At 37.6% G+C, this 16,647-nt stretch overlaps 1 protein-coding gene across 6 annotated transcripts in view; it reads right to left on the reverse strand.

Moving 5' to 3' along the window:
• Positions 1-16,647, reverse strand: part of unm_hu7910 (un-named hu7910) — a 235,060-nt gene that overhangs the window by 148,406 nt on the left and 70,007 nt on the right. For all 6 annotated transcript variants that reach the window (XM_087985915.1, XM_043689309.2, XM_087985917.1 and 3 more), the window contains one exon: positions 15,802-15,870. In XM_087985915.1, coding sequence (XP_087842041.1) covers positions 15,802-15,870 — 69 coding nt within the window. The remainder of the gene's footprint in view (positions 1-15,801; positions 15,871-16,647) is intronic.

The raw sequence follows: 16,647 nt of genomic DNA on the forward strand, positions 1-16,647 counted from the left end.
TCAAAATTATTCCTCTCAATATAGTGCTTAGAGTCGCCAATCTTCAATTTTTCACCTATTTTGAAAGACGGGCATCACATTAGTCTTTTTCTGATCAGCTAGTATTCTTCATTATCTTATGCTTATTCTGTTTCAAACTTCTTTTCATCTTTAATGGTGGCACCTCCTTTTTGATTGTCTTGCCAAAATTGAAAAGGCATCTGCAGTTATGCATTCTCTTTGCTCCCAAATCAATCTTTTAATTTTTTTGCATATTTTAACTTACATCCCTATGAAATGTTACAACTTGCCCACAGTAATATTACTTGATTTGCCACCATACTTGTTTAAGCTACACTGACTGGTTCTAGATATGAACTTAATTTGAATGCTTAATGTTATACATTGCAAGATCTTCCATTTCCACTCTCCTGTAGCACTGGCCATCCTGTCCCAATCGATCAATTTGGTAAAAACCGTTCACTATCTTATTATGAAAATTACTTTTTTTTTTATTCTTGGGTTCACGACCCTACTTCTAAACAACTGGAACATTTACAAAACTGTATAAAATAGTCTGTAAGAAAAAGGTGTTTGCACGCATGACAGCAAAAATATGCAGTTAATGGGAGATGCAAATCATCTTTAAACTGTCATATTCATGCAACACATGCTTTTACAAATCCAAGTCAGCCAACCAGTTTTGCGGAAATTGGCTTTTGGCAAAGTACCTTTCTCTTTAGCCTGCTCCTTTGTTTTCACTTTAACTTCTGGTTCTATCACAAGGAGGAAAGATAGGCTTAATGTTCAATTACTTAAAACAAAAACAGCTAGTCAAGCTAAACCATCATTTGCACAGTCCGAAACATTTCCAACACAGAACATTTGCACAGATTGTTCAGAAGGTTTACAAATCAAAGCATCTAACATGGGCAGTGCCCCTTCCCGAAGGTAATGAAGCGTGATACTTTCACAATGCTTGAAAATAATCCACATCTAGTTACAGAAACTGAATTTAACATTAGATTTGCCAGATTTCCTTAAGCTCACATTGCATGGCAATTAGGTTTAAACATGTTTTGAAGTAGAAAATTGGAAGAATCAACCAATTGATATCTGCAACAAATACGTGAATAATATCAGACATGAGAAGCTAATGATATCATATGAACAAAATACAAATGATCAGCTGTCAATATTATTCCTCAAAGACAATACAGTAACTCTTTGTAATTATCACTTTATAACTTCTTGGATACAAAACCAACCAATTAATTCTGATCAGTTCCGCATTTAATAAAGCATTAATGCAGACAATAACTACCATTGTCAGGCTAAAATTTATATTCCTGATGAATTCAATAATCCTTCAATCAGGATTATTTTACACCACTTTAACCTCCAAAAATAACAGAGTAAACCCAAGATTATTTCACACAGTATCCATATAGAAATCTTTGCCCCAAATCTAGGAGGATCCCTTCATAGGCAAACAACATCCTAAACCAGCTCCTCAATGTTTAGTACATGACTCAGGGGCAGGTTTACCAAGGAATCTTGAATCAGAAACCTATTATTAGGTCATATATTAGAGTATTTTACATTCGAAAATGTTTTCACCAATTCGTTTTATTTGTACATTAATGCATTATACCTGTACTTCTGTGCAAGTTATAATGACTTTGGTGCAGATTTTGGCGTGAATAGCAAACAAATGGCTATTCACCTTGCATACTTTTTAGCAGGCTTGTCATCAGAAACTTCCAGTCATGTGACCTCTATTTCAATTCAGCATCTTCTACAGATTTATGGTGTCTGCACGAAGAATTCTCAGCCGGACTGAAGTATCCTTATCGACATGCAAACAGCAAAGTAGGAAGCACAATATGGGATATAAAAATTGGGTCATACTTCTGGGAAGAAGCATTAAATAGAAGAATAATCTTAAAGATTTGCACCATTCCTTTTTTTTCCCTCAGAGAATTAGACTGTTCACTTTTAAAACTATAGCTTCAGAACTAGGGATATTGTTCAGATGTATATATTACTCATTACGTTGTTAAAAGATAATTTTCTTCTGATTCTGTAAGTCCTAACTGGAGGAGATTTTTGACTGAGAATAGAACATAGAAAAATACAGCGCAGTACAGGCTCTTTGGCCCCCGATGTTGCGCCGATCCAAGCCCACCTAACCTACACTAGCCCACTATCCTCCATATGCCTATCCAATGCCCGCTTAAATGCCCATAATGAGGGAAGAGTCCACCACTGCTACTGGCAGGGCATTCCATGAACTCACGACTCGCTGAGTAAAGAATCTACCCCTAACATCTGTCCTATACCTACCACCCCTTAATTTAAAGCTATGCCCCCTCGTAATAGCTGACTCCATACGTGGAAAAAGGTTCTCACGGTCAACCCTATCTAAACCCCTAATCATCTTGTACAGCTCTATCAAGTCACCCCTAAACCTTCTTTTCTCCAATGAAAACAACCCCAAGTGCCTCAGCCTTTCCTCATATGATCTTTCTACCATACCAGGCAACATCCTGGTAAACCTCCTCTGCACCCGTTCCAGTGCCTCCACATCCTTCCTATAGTATGGCGACCAAAACTGCACACAATACTCCAGATGCGGCCGCACCAGAGTCTTATACAACTGCAACATGAAGGTGGGCAATTAGACCACCCTCACCAGTTATCTTTGGCATCTTCCTGACCTCTCCGCCCCCACCCCAGTCTGACCAATCACCCTCACCTTGACCTCTTTCTACCTATCACATTTCCGACGCCCCTCCCCCAAGTCCCTCCTCCCTACCTTTTATCTTAGCCTGCTGGACAAACTTTCCTCATTCCTGAAGAAGGGCTTATGCCCGAAACGTCGATTCTCCTGTTCCCTGGATGCTGCCTGACCTGCTGCGCTTTTCCAGCAACACATTTTCATCTTTGACATCTATGCAAGTATTCTCAGCAAAGACTGCAACAGCAGCCTGCACAGAAACAAGGTATCACTAATAACTTCCAGGTGTTTGCCTTCACCTGCACATGTGAAAATCCCAAATACTGTCAGATCTACCCTATAACAGAATGGCTAATAACTCTCCTATTGTTAGTAGTGCAAATTTTGAGCACAGAATTTTCCCCATAAAGACATTTCCATTTAGTTTTGAACTGAGAAGAAGAGATTTCTAACAGTTGTTAGTTCAACTTTGCTAAAGAAAACTTGAATTATTAGAATATATATAATTTGCATTTTAGAAAATTAAAGCCTCCAGGTCAAAATAAACTGAAAACAGTCAAAACTGCATTTTTCATCTTTGCTGTACAATTTCATCCCTATTGGGAATTTTTTCTATTGAACTATGGAAAACATTCTATGCATCTTGATGCCCATCATGTGGAAAGATGGCAATTAAAGAGGCATAACTTGCATACCAGACTGAGGACAATATAACACTCAAACTTGAGAGTCTGTAAATTTATAAAATAAACATACTTAAATCACTACTACAATTAATTGACTAAAATGACCTCAATTTCATACAAGTTATAAACTCCTTACCAATTAAAAAAAAAATTCCTTTAGAACATACTTGCAAATTACAGGTTTTGAAAATCTAGAACATGCATCATACTTCATCAACGGCCTAAACAAGCTACCGGAAGTTCTTTCAGTACTCTTCTTGAATTTTGAGCGAAGAGTTTTGAAACCAAGTAGAACACTTAAAAAGAAAAGTTTCGCATGGAAATGACATAGCAAATATAAACAAAAAGAACATGAATTCACAAATATTCTAAAATTAGATACAATGAGCAAACTGTCATACATATGAAACTCAATTCTGTCCACTGTAGTAAGCTATTTCAAGGGTGCATTTTAAAACTCAACGTATGATACGAATATGAAGATTTCACCTTTATTGATAACAAAATTGTGATAAAAACCATGCTGAGTTAGAATTTCCCACAACTGCAACATTTCTGTTGAGAAAACAAAAGTGTTATTTCTTTGCTGCCTGACCTGCTGCGCTTTTCCAGCAACACATTTTCAGCTCTGATCTCCAGTATCTGCAGTCCTCACTTTCTCCCCGAAGATTTTAACGTACATTTGACATACAACCTGGTAAAATTCTCAATTTATGTCAAAAACATTCCAAAACATTAGTACTATTTCATCAATATGGGTTTCTCACTAATCAGAAAACAGAATACAAAGAAAAAGTATTTCCAGCCATCTTAGTCTGCTTTTCAAATTGTGAAATAAAAGGTCTAAAGATGGTCTGGTTAAGGTGGCAGCAGAGTAAGACACTCCAGCAGGAATTCCTCTGCTCGCCAATTCCTTTTCCTCTTTCTTTGTTTTTCCTCTTGCTGCAGCAACCACCACTCCCACCCAAACCTGCAACCAACTTTTTAAACTTCTTAAAATACCCTACCTAGAGGAAATGTAGAACCGAGCATGAGACCAGCCCAGCACGGGACAGAAGTTGCGGTCAGTGCAGGAACATAGCGGGTGCGGGCCTAGCTGTGAGCAGAGTTGCAGCTGGAGCCTGGAGCAGAAGCAGAGCGAGCACAGGCCAGACGGGGGACAGGTCTTGGAGGCCAGTGCATGGAAGCAGCAAGGTTCTGAAACCCGGCCAGTACTGACTCCGTGAAGAAGGACCGTAACATGAATACTTTGAAGACACTTTATTCTCATTCTGGACTTTTACTCTATATTCCCATGTTAGTTTTATTTTTTACTATTTCAATTCTGTAACAACACTTAAAAGTATCTGTACCTAGGTACCCTGTACCTAAGATGGCACCCAGAGGCAACTCTACCAACCTTTCACTGCACTCAAATGAGTGCATGTGACAATAAAGACCAATTCCAATTTGACTACATAAAACTTTAATACATGCTGTGCGAAAACTAATGGTAAAACATTAGTGCAGCACTCTAATAAGGACTCTCCTAAAATATCCATTCTCCCTCTTTGTAACTAAACTAACTGCACAAACCATACTTTGGTCCAGAGTACGAGATTCTTTTATACAAACAGACCCTAATGAGCATCAGATGTTTAATTTAAAACTACTGCTCAAGTTTTTTTTTGAATAGTTAACAACAATAATTCCCATATCCTAATAAATAATCACTAATTGTTTTACAGTGGCATAATGGATATGTTCTGGAATGCTACCACAGCAGCCTGGGATTTTACATTCAGGTAATGAAATCTGAAATAAACATCATCATCAGCAAATATCGCCCATGTAATAATGTGTTTAAACTATCTGGTAAACTAATCTTGGTAATCTGCTGACCACACCCAGACTAGCACACGTATCTTCAGAACCACAGCAACAAGGTTAGTTTTGAAGTGCACTTTGAAATGTACTGCCATGTCACTTAGGAGTCAAAAAGTGGCTCATCATCATTTTCAAGGATATTTAGAGCAAGAATGATGGCTACATAAGCAAACTATTTCAGCAAAACCTGATTTTTTTTTGAAGCATTTAAAACCACAGAGCTCGCATATATTTGACCGCATGACATGGAGGTGCCAGTGTTGGACTGGGGTCCACTTCACCTGACAACAACACTGTGCTCTGAAAGCTTCTGATTTCAAATAAACCTGAGACTATAATCTGGGTGTCACATGACTTGACTATTATTAATGCAGTCCTTCTTTAGGATACTGAAAAGTTCTCCAGTTTTTAAAGAATACAAAGTTTCACAAAACAAACAAAATTCTCTAAAAGGAACCTTGTCTTAGAAGATTTTTACTACACTGAAACAAATGCAGAAAAGTGGAAATACTCCTGTCAGGCAATTTATTCGTGTTCCCACAGAAGCTGCCAGACGTACTGATTAGTGGAGCATTTTCATTTTGGATTCCAATATCTGCATCCTTTTGCTTTCGCACAGTATTGACATAGTAGAACTCTATCACATTTGAAGAATTAAGAAACCTTCTCCAGATGGAAAGTTCTGTATTTGGGTTTGTCCAGCCCTTAATTATGAATCTAATTTTGTACACTTCCTTTGAGCAGCTGAGAACACTAATAATGAACAACTAAGTACAGGTCTAATAAATGTGAATTGACTGATAAAGCATATTAAGGGTTCACTTTGGACAATATTTTCACACTCAACTTCAATCTAGAAAGTTATTTTTTTTTCCAAAATCTATCAGTTTTAAAGGTTTTTCCAAATCTTCTATTAACATGCAGGAGAACTTTGTAGTGACACATTCAATTCATTGCTCAAAGCTCAGAAGATATTCCTTTAATTCTATTCAACACAACATGATGCCGTAAATATTTCAATGAAATATGGGGTTAATGTTACAATGACTCAGTATAAGTTCAACTAAACCTTTTGTTCAATATACAAGGTGTAAACAAATTATAAGCTTAAAAACAAAACAATTACATAATTAGCAAATCATGTAAATGTTATAGATTCCAAAAGAATAAAAGTTATATTTATAGCCATTATTTGGAAATAAGTTTGTATTTTGCAAGATATTATGAGCATGGCTTGCATCCCTTACTGCCGCTCTGCCCACAGACCACCCTACCTCCATGTATGGATAAAAATCCAATGTTTTTACTTAACTCTGAGAACATCTAAGTTTTACAACACACAATTCTCTACTCTTCCATTCAATTAACATCAGCCATTGCAGTAACGCTAATTATGACAACTAACATAGCCAGTCACACATTTAATCATTTTGGGTATCATAACGTGGTATGATTAAATAAAAAAAATGTTTACTAGAGTACAACCCATTTAAAAACAAGAGGGAATATGTAAACAAAAGGAATCTGTTTGTTGTTCATCTGCATGGAATTGAATCCATAGCTCCTTCAATCCTGCATGCAATATCTCGGAACAGTGCATTCTCCTTCAAGTTCAGTCAATGCACTAATTTTACCACCACTGGAAGCAAGTATCAGTCCAAAGAGGGTAAGGAATATGAGAAACACCAACAATTAAATTTTCAATATACTAAAAGCAGAATTAGCAGAATTATACAATATTACAAGATCTTGCTGAGACGTCAGCATGGACAGGTTGGACCAAAGGGTCTGTTTCCATGCTATACATCTCTATGACTCTAAGTAGGCCTTTTAAAATTTTTTTTTGCCTTAAACATAGTCCCAAGGTTGAGCATGGGCACCAAGGAATGCTACATCATTTCCTCTCAATTTTTCATCTACTCTGCATTATATTTGGCAACAATCAGCAAATAAGTGTATAAAATTAAATTCAGAATAAAAATGCCAGAGAATTAAGTCTATTATTAGGCTGTTGTTGTATTTATTTCTTTAAAATGATGCACCGCCACTGCAATCAAATCCATGAGCTATCAAGCACCGGAGCTGAGCATTCCAGATCGTTCCACAAGGACACACTACAGCAGTGCCTTTCATTGCAACTAAATGACTGCAATCAAAATCAAATCTTTACATTTTATTTATTGAAGTATTGCTTTGTGGAATCAGTTGTTTCAAAAACATTACATCAGACAGGCGAAATTAGTGTGATTTTACTCAAATAGCAAAAGGGACACAGCTCATGCTATGTTGACATTACAACTAGGAAATCTTGATAGAAGAAAAGTGCATACATTAATATATTTTACAAACCAACAGTAATTAGATCAATTACAAAATGTCGTATTCACATTCTAAACATGCAAAGTAAGATCATACACACGGTAGTATCCAAGCTGTGGTCACTTCCTGTGCTTGTTAGTACATTAATTTGCAACCCAATGGAAAACATAAACCGCTTTCTATCATTTAACATTTGTACAAAACACAAGATAACAGATGCAAAAGCATGAATTTAGCTGTATAAAGCACACACACAAAAGTAGTAAATTACACTCACGTGTAAGCATTTACTTCCTCCCTATGGCAAACAGCCACAAAGAATTTGGCAGATTGTAAAATCAGATAATTTGTAATAAGATTTTATATATACACCAAGGTTTCATGTAAATAATGACAATCCATAAAGGTCAGTTAACTAAGGGATTTCACATCTTTGTTTACAGTCAACTGCTGCTATTCGTAGCACCACAGCACTTTAACAAGCATTTTAACAGTGCATCTTAAAACTCACATTGAAAGCACATAACAACTTAACCTCAAAAGATCTTCTCACCATACTTGATTTTATTTGTACTTGCCTTCAAACGGATTTTAGTTTTTATTGACCCTCTTGTCATGTAGGAGTTTAGAATCTATGCTACTGGTTCTGTAAATCCAGTATTACACAATTTTCTTTTCCCTGAACCCCTGTGTTCTCTGACGTACCAGCAACATCCTCTGATGCTTCATTTTCTTCTTCTTCTAGTATTTCAAAAGGCGTCATTACATCATACAGAAATGAGAGGAAACCATAAACCCAATCTGAGGATTCCTCTGTTATAATATCTAGGACTTCCTCGAGTGTATCAATTTGTTCATTACTACCATCCCCTTTAGTGAGGCCTACATAAGAATAAAAAAGGAAAAGGAGAGAAAAGAAAGAAGTGGTCAGACAGAAATGGAAAGAAAATAGAGCAGCAGGGTTTTACATCCCACATCTGACCCTATTTACAAGAAAATAGGAATGTGCATATCAAAGTATTACAGCAAAAGGACAGGTCATATATCCAAAAAGAATTCTGGTTTTGACCTTCATTTTGCTCTTTCTCATACCTACCAGTACAACCCAAATTAAATTTTTGCATTTACAATGAGTGAGTGCAAGCAAAGACTCTGCTCAGCAGGATGCTTCAATTAAACAATTCCCATGACTGAACAGTGCGTGTCCAAACATTGCCAATAGAAGAACCAGAATTCTAATTCTGAGGTAATGACGAACAGATATGCAAATCAGCAAGTTACTTCAGTTTGGCAACTCTATTTTTGCCACTTGCGTTCTGCAGCCATAGAATCTATTTCAGTACAATGAAGTGTGCGCGCGCTTGTCCACAATGTTCTCAAACATTTGAATAAGTAACAAGGTTTATATGACAAAGTGTTTAAAAAAATACAACCAGATCTAACTCATTCAGTGAACGCATATTTAAGTGCATTGCAGCTCAAATTAAAATCAATAAAAGTACAACTTGGGACTGGGCATAGAAACCAATCCAAGTACATCTTAGATTACATTTGAGACAAGTAGTTCTCTTATTTTCATTCCCGTATTGGATGGTGCATACAGGAGCAGATACAAAGTAGACAAGTAAACGAAAACAAATAATCTGCTCAAAATACATAACTCCTACCAGAGAGGAGTTATTACACACCATCTCAATAGAATATTGACAAAGTATATTTGAAACCTTAATGCCTGAATCAATGATACAGTTGTGAAGCAACAAGTTAGAAGAATAAATAAATTGTTTTTAAATCTGTTTGAGGTCTTATTCCCCCTGCAGAACACAACACTGATATCAAATTCTATTAAATAGATTTTGCAATCCTAGGAAATCTTAGTTGCAATAACTAAACATTAGGAAAAATTTATCAAATTGTATGAAGTGTAACCCCATCACAGCTAGAAAACTAAATTTGTAAATCATTAGGTAACAATTCTCAAGGTTCAATACTGAGCTTTGAACTGTACCAGAATTGTGTTGGACCCAGCTCCATTATGCTGCACATAAAGTTTACATTTTGCTTACAAAATGTTACGTTTTTAAACAGAATGTTTTTGCATTTTTAATTGACCTGTACCTTCAATAGCACTGCTGCATTAAAATTTAGTTGATAGCAAACTGTAATGTTTTGTGGTCTCCCCCTTTACATTATTTCCCTGTGAAATCAGCAAATGCATTAAGTAGCCAGAATGGAGTAAAGGTGGTGGTATTGGTTCCAGAGGTTGCAGCATCAAAAGCAAATATTCTACAGGCACGTCCAGATGCAACAATGCCAAAACTACCAGGGCCATCAGCAGCCATGATTCACACGGGCCTATGCACTCCATGTCCCAATGAGCCAGTAGTTAAATAAATAATTGAGAATCACAAAATAATTCCTGCAGTCTGGATTTTCTGTTGTTCCAGTTCTGTGGCATTTCCCGACAACACAAAGGATACAGCTTTGCAAAACATTCTTCAGCTGATTCTGCAGAACTGCTTCTTTAAAAAGGTCTTGCAATATTAATGTTCAATATATTACTAAACTCTGCAAAGGACATTTTTTTTCCAAAATTATTGAATTATATATTCTACAACATAAAAAGGATGATTTACAAGCTATACAAATGGGAAAACTCAGAAGAATCTTCTGAGTGTCGGTGTAAGTATCAAATTTAAAAATCTTGAGAAGATACATTATAAAAACTAAATGGCAACTTGTATAAAACCTGTTTCTTCCCAATGGCCTGTTACAATTGCATACAATCTGATGGCCAGAATTTTGTGGTTACTGTCAAGTATGGAGATGAATCTTTCAATAATTTGTATTTTGCTCTCTAGAGCACTTGAGGAAGCATCTGAAAAGATGATCCCAACAATCTAACAGTAGGTTCCACTGGTTACTGACTTCCTTGCTAGTGCAAACAATTTACATTTTTTTAATTTACTTTATTAAAAACAATAATAACTTTGCATACCTCAATTTACCTTCTACATTTCAGGGGAAGAAACAGCCAAATTTTCAAGTATTTCTAGATTACCAAAATCCTACTGACTGGTTACCGAAAGGAAGCGATTTTACACTATGAATGCACCCTTTTTGACATTTAACTGCCTTTGTGAAGAATTCACATCCATATATGACCAAGAGAAACAGAGAGGAACTCCTCCATAATCAACTATTTGCCACCCAATTGACTATAAGGAACAATACATTCTCAACTTTACCAAGCCGAATCCAAACACTCAAAGGATGAGAGAACGCTTGCTTTGTAATCAAAATAGTTGCAAAGTACAACAAGGATATAATCACTTGTGAACATTATTAAAAGGGAACTTCCAATTACTTTGTGAAATTTTTTTTTAAAGCCAACATTAACACAGCTAATTAGAAATATATGGCGAAATGAAGAGAATCAAGAGGTGTTTATAAAAGGCATATGCCAAAATAGATCAGATGGACCAAAGTTCTATTTCTGTACCACAGATTATATTTAACTTGGTGGAGTTTCAGCAAGGAATGTGACTCTACAAGGCGTTTACAAGAATCATTTTCCAGGGCATGGCATATTTGAACAGGCCAGTCTTTTATTGCCACTTCCCAGGTGCCCATATTTTCCAGGTGACACAATTAAGTGATTTGCTAAGGCAGTAGCAAAACCACTAAGACTTCACAAAGATATAGGTAACTCGTGTACATAATAATGTTAATGATCAATTCAATTTCATTGATGGATTCAAAGCATTATTCAAATCTCCCAAGTATGAAGTTAAGCTGAATACATTAGATCACCTCGGGCGAATTAAAAGAAAGAAATGGCAAGATAGGCTATTTTAGACCATGCTAAAACTTCCTGAATGCATCCTCCCAAATAGAGGAAACATAGCCCTCCCACTAAATGTAGGACATATACTATTCAAGAAATGGCAGTGCAGGAATTCAAAAAAAATGCCAGGTGGTCTGGATTTCGTTTATAAAATTCCACATGACCCAGGCAGGTTTCAGCTCCGATCACCTTCATGGAGTTCAGGAAGAACCACAAACTCTGGTACAGGCCCCAAAAGATAGGGATGGAAAGTCTTGGACTTGATCAGAAAACTGGGCACTAACTGTGCCGATTCTCTGAAATGAAGGTATAATTTAAATTTGTAATTATGCAAATTTGAAATCTTCCATGAACCAAGACAATGCAATGGAATGTAATCATTTGTTTTTTTTTCTTCGCAATAAAAAGTGAATTTCAATAATGACCTGATTTATCTTCATTAATTCAGCTGAACATAGGTTTAAGATCATGAGACATAGGAGCAGAAATGAGGCCATTCAGTCCATCAAGTCTGCTCTGCCATTCAATCCTGGCTGACAAGTTTCTCAACCACATTCTCCCACTTTCTCCCCATAACCCTTGATCCAATTGACAAATCACGTACCTATCTAACTCAATCTAAAAAATACTAGAGAGAACGGGGTGGGGGAGGGGGGGAGAAGAGAGAGAACGGGGGAGAGAGAGAGAGAAAGAACGGGAGGGGGGGAGGGAGAGAGAACGGGTGGGGAGAGAGAGAACGGGTGGGGAGAGAGAGAACTGGGGGGGAGAGAGAGAACGGGGGGGGGGGGGATGGGAGCCTTCTGTAGCAATGAATTCCAAAGATTCACCACTCTCTGGCTTAAGGAATTTTACTTATCTCTGTTCTAAAAGGCTGTGATGTCAGGTCCTAGTCTCTCCTACCAATGGAAACGTCTTCCCAATATCCACTCTATCCAGGCCATTCAGTATTCTGTAAGTTTCAATTTGATCCGTCTTCATCCTCCTAAACTCTGAGTATAGACCCTGAATCCTCAAATGTTCCTCATATGTTAAGTTGTTCATTGCTGGGACTGTTCTCATGAGTCTCCTTTGAACCAACTCCAGGGTCAGCATATCCTTCCTAAGATGTGGGGCCAAAGTAGAGCAAAATACGCCAAATGTGATCTGACCAGAGCCTTATACAAACTCAGAGGTACATCCTTGCTTTGAGATTCAAGTCCTCTTGAAATAAATGCCATCATTGCATTTGCCTTCCTAACTACTGACTCAAACTGCAAGTTTACCTTGAGAGAATCCTGGACTAGAAGTCCCAAGTCTCTTTGCACTTCAGACTTCTGAATTTCCTCCCAATTTAGAAAATAGTTCATGCCTCTATTCTTCCTACCAAGGTGCATAACTTCACATTTTCTCATGTTGTACTCTGCCACTTCTTTGCCCCCACTCCTAACCTGTACAAATTCTTCTGCAGTCTCCCCACCTCTTCAATGCTATCCCTCTACTTATCTTTGTATCATCTACAAACTTAGCGAGAATGCCCTCAGTTCCTTCATCTAGATCACTAAAGGTACAAAGTGACAAGTTGTGGTCCCAACACTGATCCTTGCAGAACACCACTAGTCACCAGCTGCCATCCTAATAAGGAATCATTTATCCTCACTCTCTGCTTTCTGCCATATAACCAAGCTTCTATCCACGATAGTTCCTTTGGGTCTAATACTACGGGGCCTTATCTTACTCAGTAGCTTTTGTGCGGCATCTTGTCAAAGTCCTTTTTTAAGTTCAGGTAGATAACTTCAATTGGTTCTCCTTGGTCTAATCTGCTCATTATTTCAAGGCATTCTAGCAGATTTAGGAGAAAGTGAGGACTGCAGATGCTGGAGATCAGAGCTGAAAATGTGTTTCTGGAAAAGCACAGCAGGTCAGGCAGCATCCAAGGAGCAGGAGAATCGCCATTTCAGGCATGAGCCCTTCTTCAGGCTTTTCCAGCAACACATTTTCATTCTAGTAGATTTGTCAAGCACGACTGACCCTTAATGAAACCATGCTGACTCTGCCCTATTTTACCATACATTTCCAAGTATTCAAAATGTCATCCTTCGTGATACCTTCCAGGATCTTATCGTCGACCAAGGTTAAGCTAGTTGATTTGGAATTTTTTAATCTTCTGCCTTACTCCCTTTTTAAACAGGGGTGTTATGTAAACCATTTTCCAGTCCTCCACCCCCCACAATTCAAGTGATTCCTGAAAGATTATCATAATGCTTCCACTGTCTCTTCAGATATCTCCCTTTGAACATCACCACAAACCCCAGGAATCCCATCCAGGACAAACATATAAATAGAAAGCAGGAGACAACAGCTTCGCTTCACTTGGAGGTCGCCACTGATGATGTTACCTAGCCAGGTAATGACACATCTGGATATCAAACCTACAGCTCAGCGAGCAAACCTACACTCTAAACCTCACCCTGAGCTACAAACCTTCACAAACCTTGCAAATCCCTGAGAACTCTTGGGTGTAGTCCATCCAGGTGATTTATGCACCTTGATGGCCACTATACTCAGCTCTGCCCCCTCACTCTTCTGAATTTTTGGAAAATTACTCACACCTTCCACTGTGAAGATATGCGAAGTAATTATTCAGTTCCTCAGCACTTCTTTGTTCCCCACTATCTCTCCAGTGTCATTTTCCAGCAGCCCAATGTCCACTTTTGCCTCTCTTTTGCCTTTTATATATCTAAAGAAATTCTTACAGTCTTCCTTTATATTACTGGCTAGCTTACCCTAATTTAATCTTCTCCCTCCTTATTTCTTTGTTGCCCTCTGTTAGTCTTTGTAAGCTTCCCAAACATTTGATTTCCCACTGTTCTTCGTTACTTTATATGCTTTCTCATTTGCTTTTATGCTATCCTTGACTTCCCTAGTCAGCCATGGTTGCCTCATCCTCCCTGTACCATACTACTTTTTCTTCAGGATGAATCTCAACTGGGTCTTCTGAATTACTCCCAGAAACTCCTGCCATTGCTGTTCCACTGTCTTTCCTGCTAGGCTCTGTTCCCAGCCAATTTTACCCTGCTTCTCCCTCATGCCTCTTTAGTTGCCTTTGTTCAACTGAAATACCGTTACCTCTAATTCCACCTTCTCTCTCTGAAATTGCAAAGTAAACTCGATCATTTTATGATCGCTGCTTCCTAAGGATTCCTTCACCTTAATCTCCCTTATCAAGTCTGCCTCATTGCGCAACACTAAATCCAGTATTATCTGTTCCCTGGTGGGCACCATCACAAACTGCTCCAAAAAGCTATCTCGTAGACATTCCACAAATCCCTTTTCTTGCAAACCACTACCAACCTGAATTACCTAGTTCACCTGCATATTGAAATCCCCCATGATCACAGTAACTTTGCCTTTCCTCCACATCTTTTCCATCTCTAGGTGTATCTTGCACACTAGCTCCTCACTACTGTTTGAAGGCCTATACATGACTCCAACCATGCTTTTATTTTAACCTTTATGGTTCTGCAATTCTACCCACACAGATTCTACAACATCTGACCCTATCACAAATAATAAGTTCAATAAATAATATTGATATTCCTCCACCTATTATCATTTTAATTCAAGGAAAATTCTAAAACTGAATTATTTACTATTTAATTGCAGTTGTCAATTTAGGAAATTAATATATGAACAGGAATTCAATGAATAAAACTGGAATATAATAAAAGACAGCTCATCTCAGTACATGAGCATAAACCATCGTTCATTAATGTCCTCCACTTGGAAAGAGTGCAGTTGAAGAATAATTTGGAATGGGCCAATATGTCCATATCACAGCTTAAAGTCACTTAGGTTTAAGACTGAGCAATATTTTCTATATATTTGACCGATTACAGACTGGCTAAAACCAATGCAATCTCTCAGTAATTTTAGTTCAATGCTTAGGAACTACCAAGGCCATGTTACCATTCGTAGGCCCCCAAAAGCCTCCTTATCATTGAGAAATGGTCCATTTTTCCTGACTCACTGTTTTCAGTATGTGTAATATCCCCGAAAATCAACCTGCGCATATGCAACGTGAATCCGGCACATGATCTGACATTTATCTTTTTCTTTAAATGATCATTTTTGTTAATCCTAACACTTCTTTTAAAATTATATGTGTATATATTCCTGTCAGTTACACAATGCATTACATATATTCATTTGCTACATTCAACTGTATTTCATTTACATTTTCACCCACAGTCCCAAATTTCAGTGTGCAGTTCACAATTTCACTCATTACCTTTCATGTGACACGCCAAGCAGTCAGTCATGCAACAGCCAAATGATGATGCACCTTTACAACTCCATGCAAAAGAAAACTCAAATAATATGCTTGCCTAGCAAAATTTTGGCATCTTCCACATCAAAATCGCCATCTCCATCGGCATCATAGACTCCGAGTTTTCCTATTTATGGGCAAAAGCAAGAACAATATTACACTCGTTAAATTTTGTTTCAAAGAATGTACAGCATGAAAAAAATTAACAGAAGTTGGATCTTTGGATGCTCATGTTGAACATACAGAGTAATTCATGAACCGGACTCAAAATGTTAACCCTGCTTTCTCCCACAGATGGGGCCAGACCTGCTGAGTTCTATTACCAACACGTTTTGTTTCAGATCTCCAGCATCTCTAGTTCTTTGCTTTACTACAGTAACTACAGTATATTCAAACAAATTTCACCTGGTATATGAATCAAGACCATAGGGATTAGTGAGTTTTGAGAAGATTTGTACCAGGATACATGAACACTAACTAGCCACAAAAAGACATGACCCTCTCTCACTAGTATCTTCACATATGGATAGGAAGGACACCACTTTGAATGGGACAACACATCCATTCTAGGTCAAGCCAAACAAAGTCATGCACAAGAATTCCTAGAAGCATGGCATTCCAACCGGAACTCTATCAACAAAAACATCGAGTTAGACTCCATCTACCACCCCCTGAGAAAAGGAATAGAAGTGACTTCACCACAGGAAATAACACTAATCCAAAGAAATCCAAACATATAAATACAAAGCAGGAATTTTCAGCATTGCTTTGCCTGAGGCCCACTGAAGATGTTACCTAGTAAGGTAATGAAATGTCTGGAAATGAACCTTGCAGCTCAGCAAGCAAACCCACATCCAAAACCATAGGGATAGCCACTATAGCATCAGCCTAAGAAATCTCAGGT

Source organism: Chiloscyllium plagiosum, unplaced genomic scaffold, assembly GCF_037043375.1.
Source record: "Chiloscyllium plagiosum isolate Xiang-an unplaced genomic scaffold, Cpla_swu_hap1 HiC_scaffold_4, whole genome shotgun sequence".
NCBI classification, from domain to species: Eukaryota; Metazoa; Chordata; class Chondrichthyes; order Orectolobiformes; family Hemiscylliidae; genus Chiloscyllium; species Chiloscyllium plagiosum.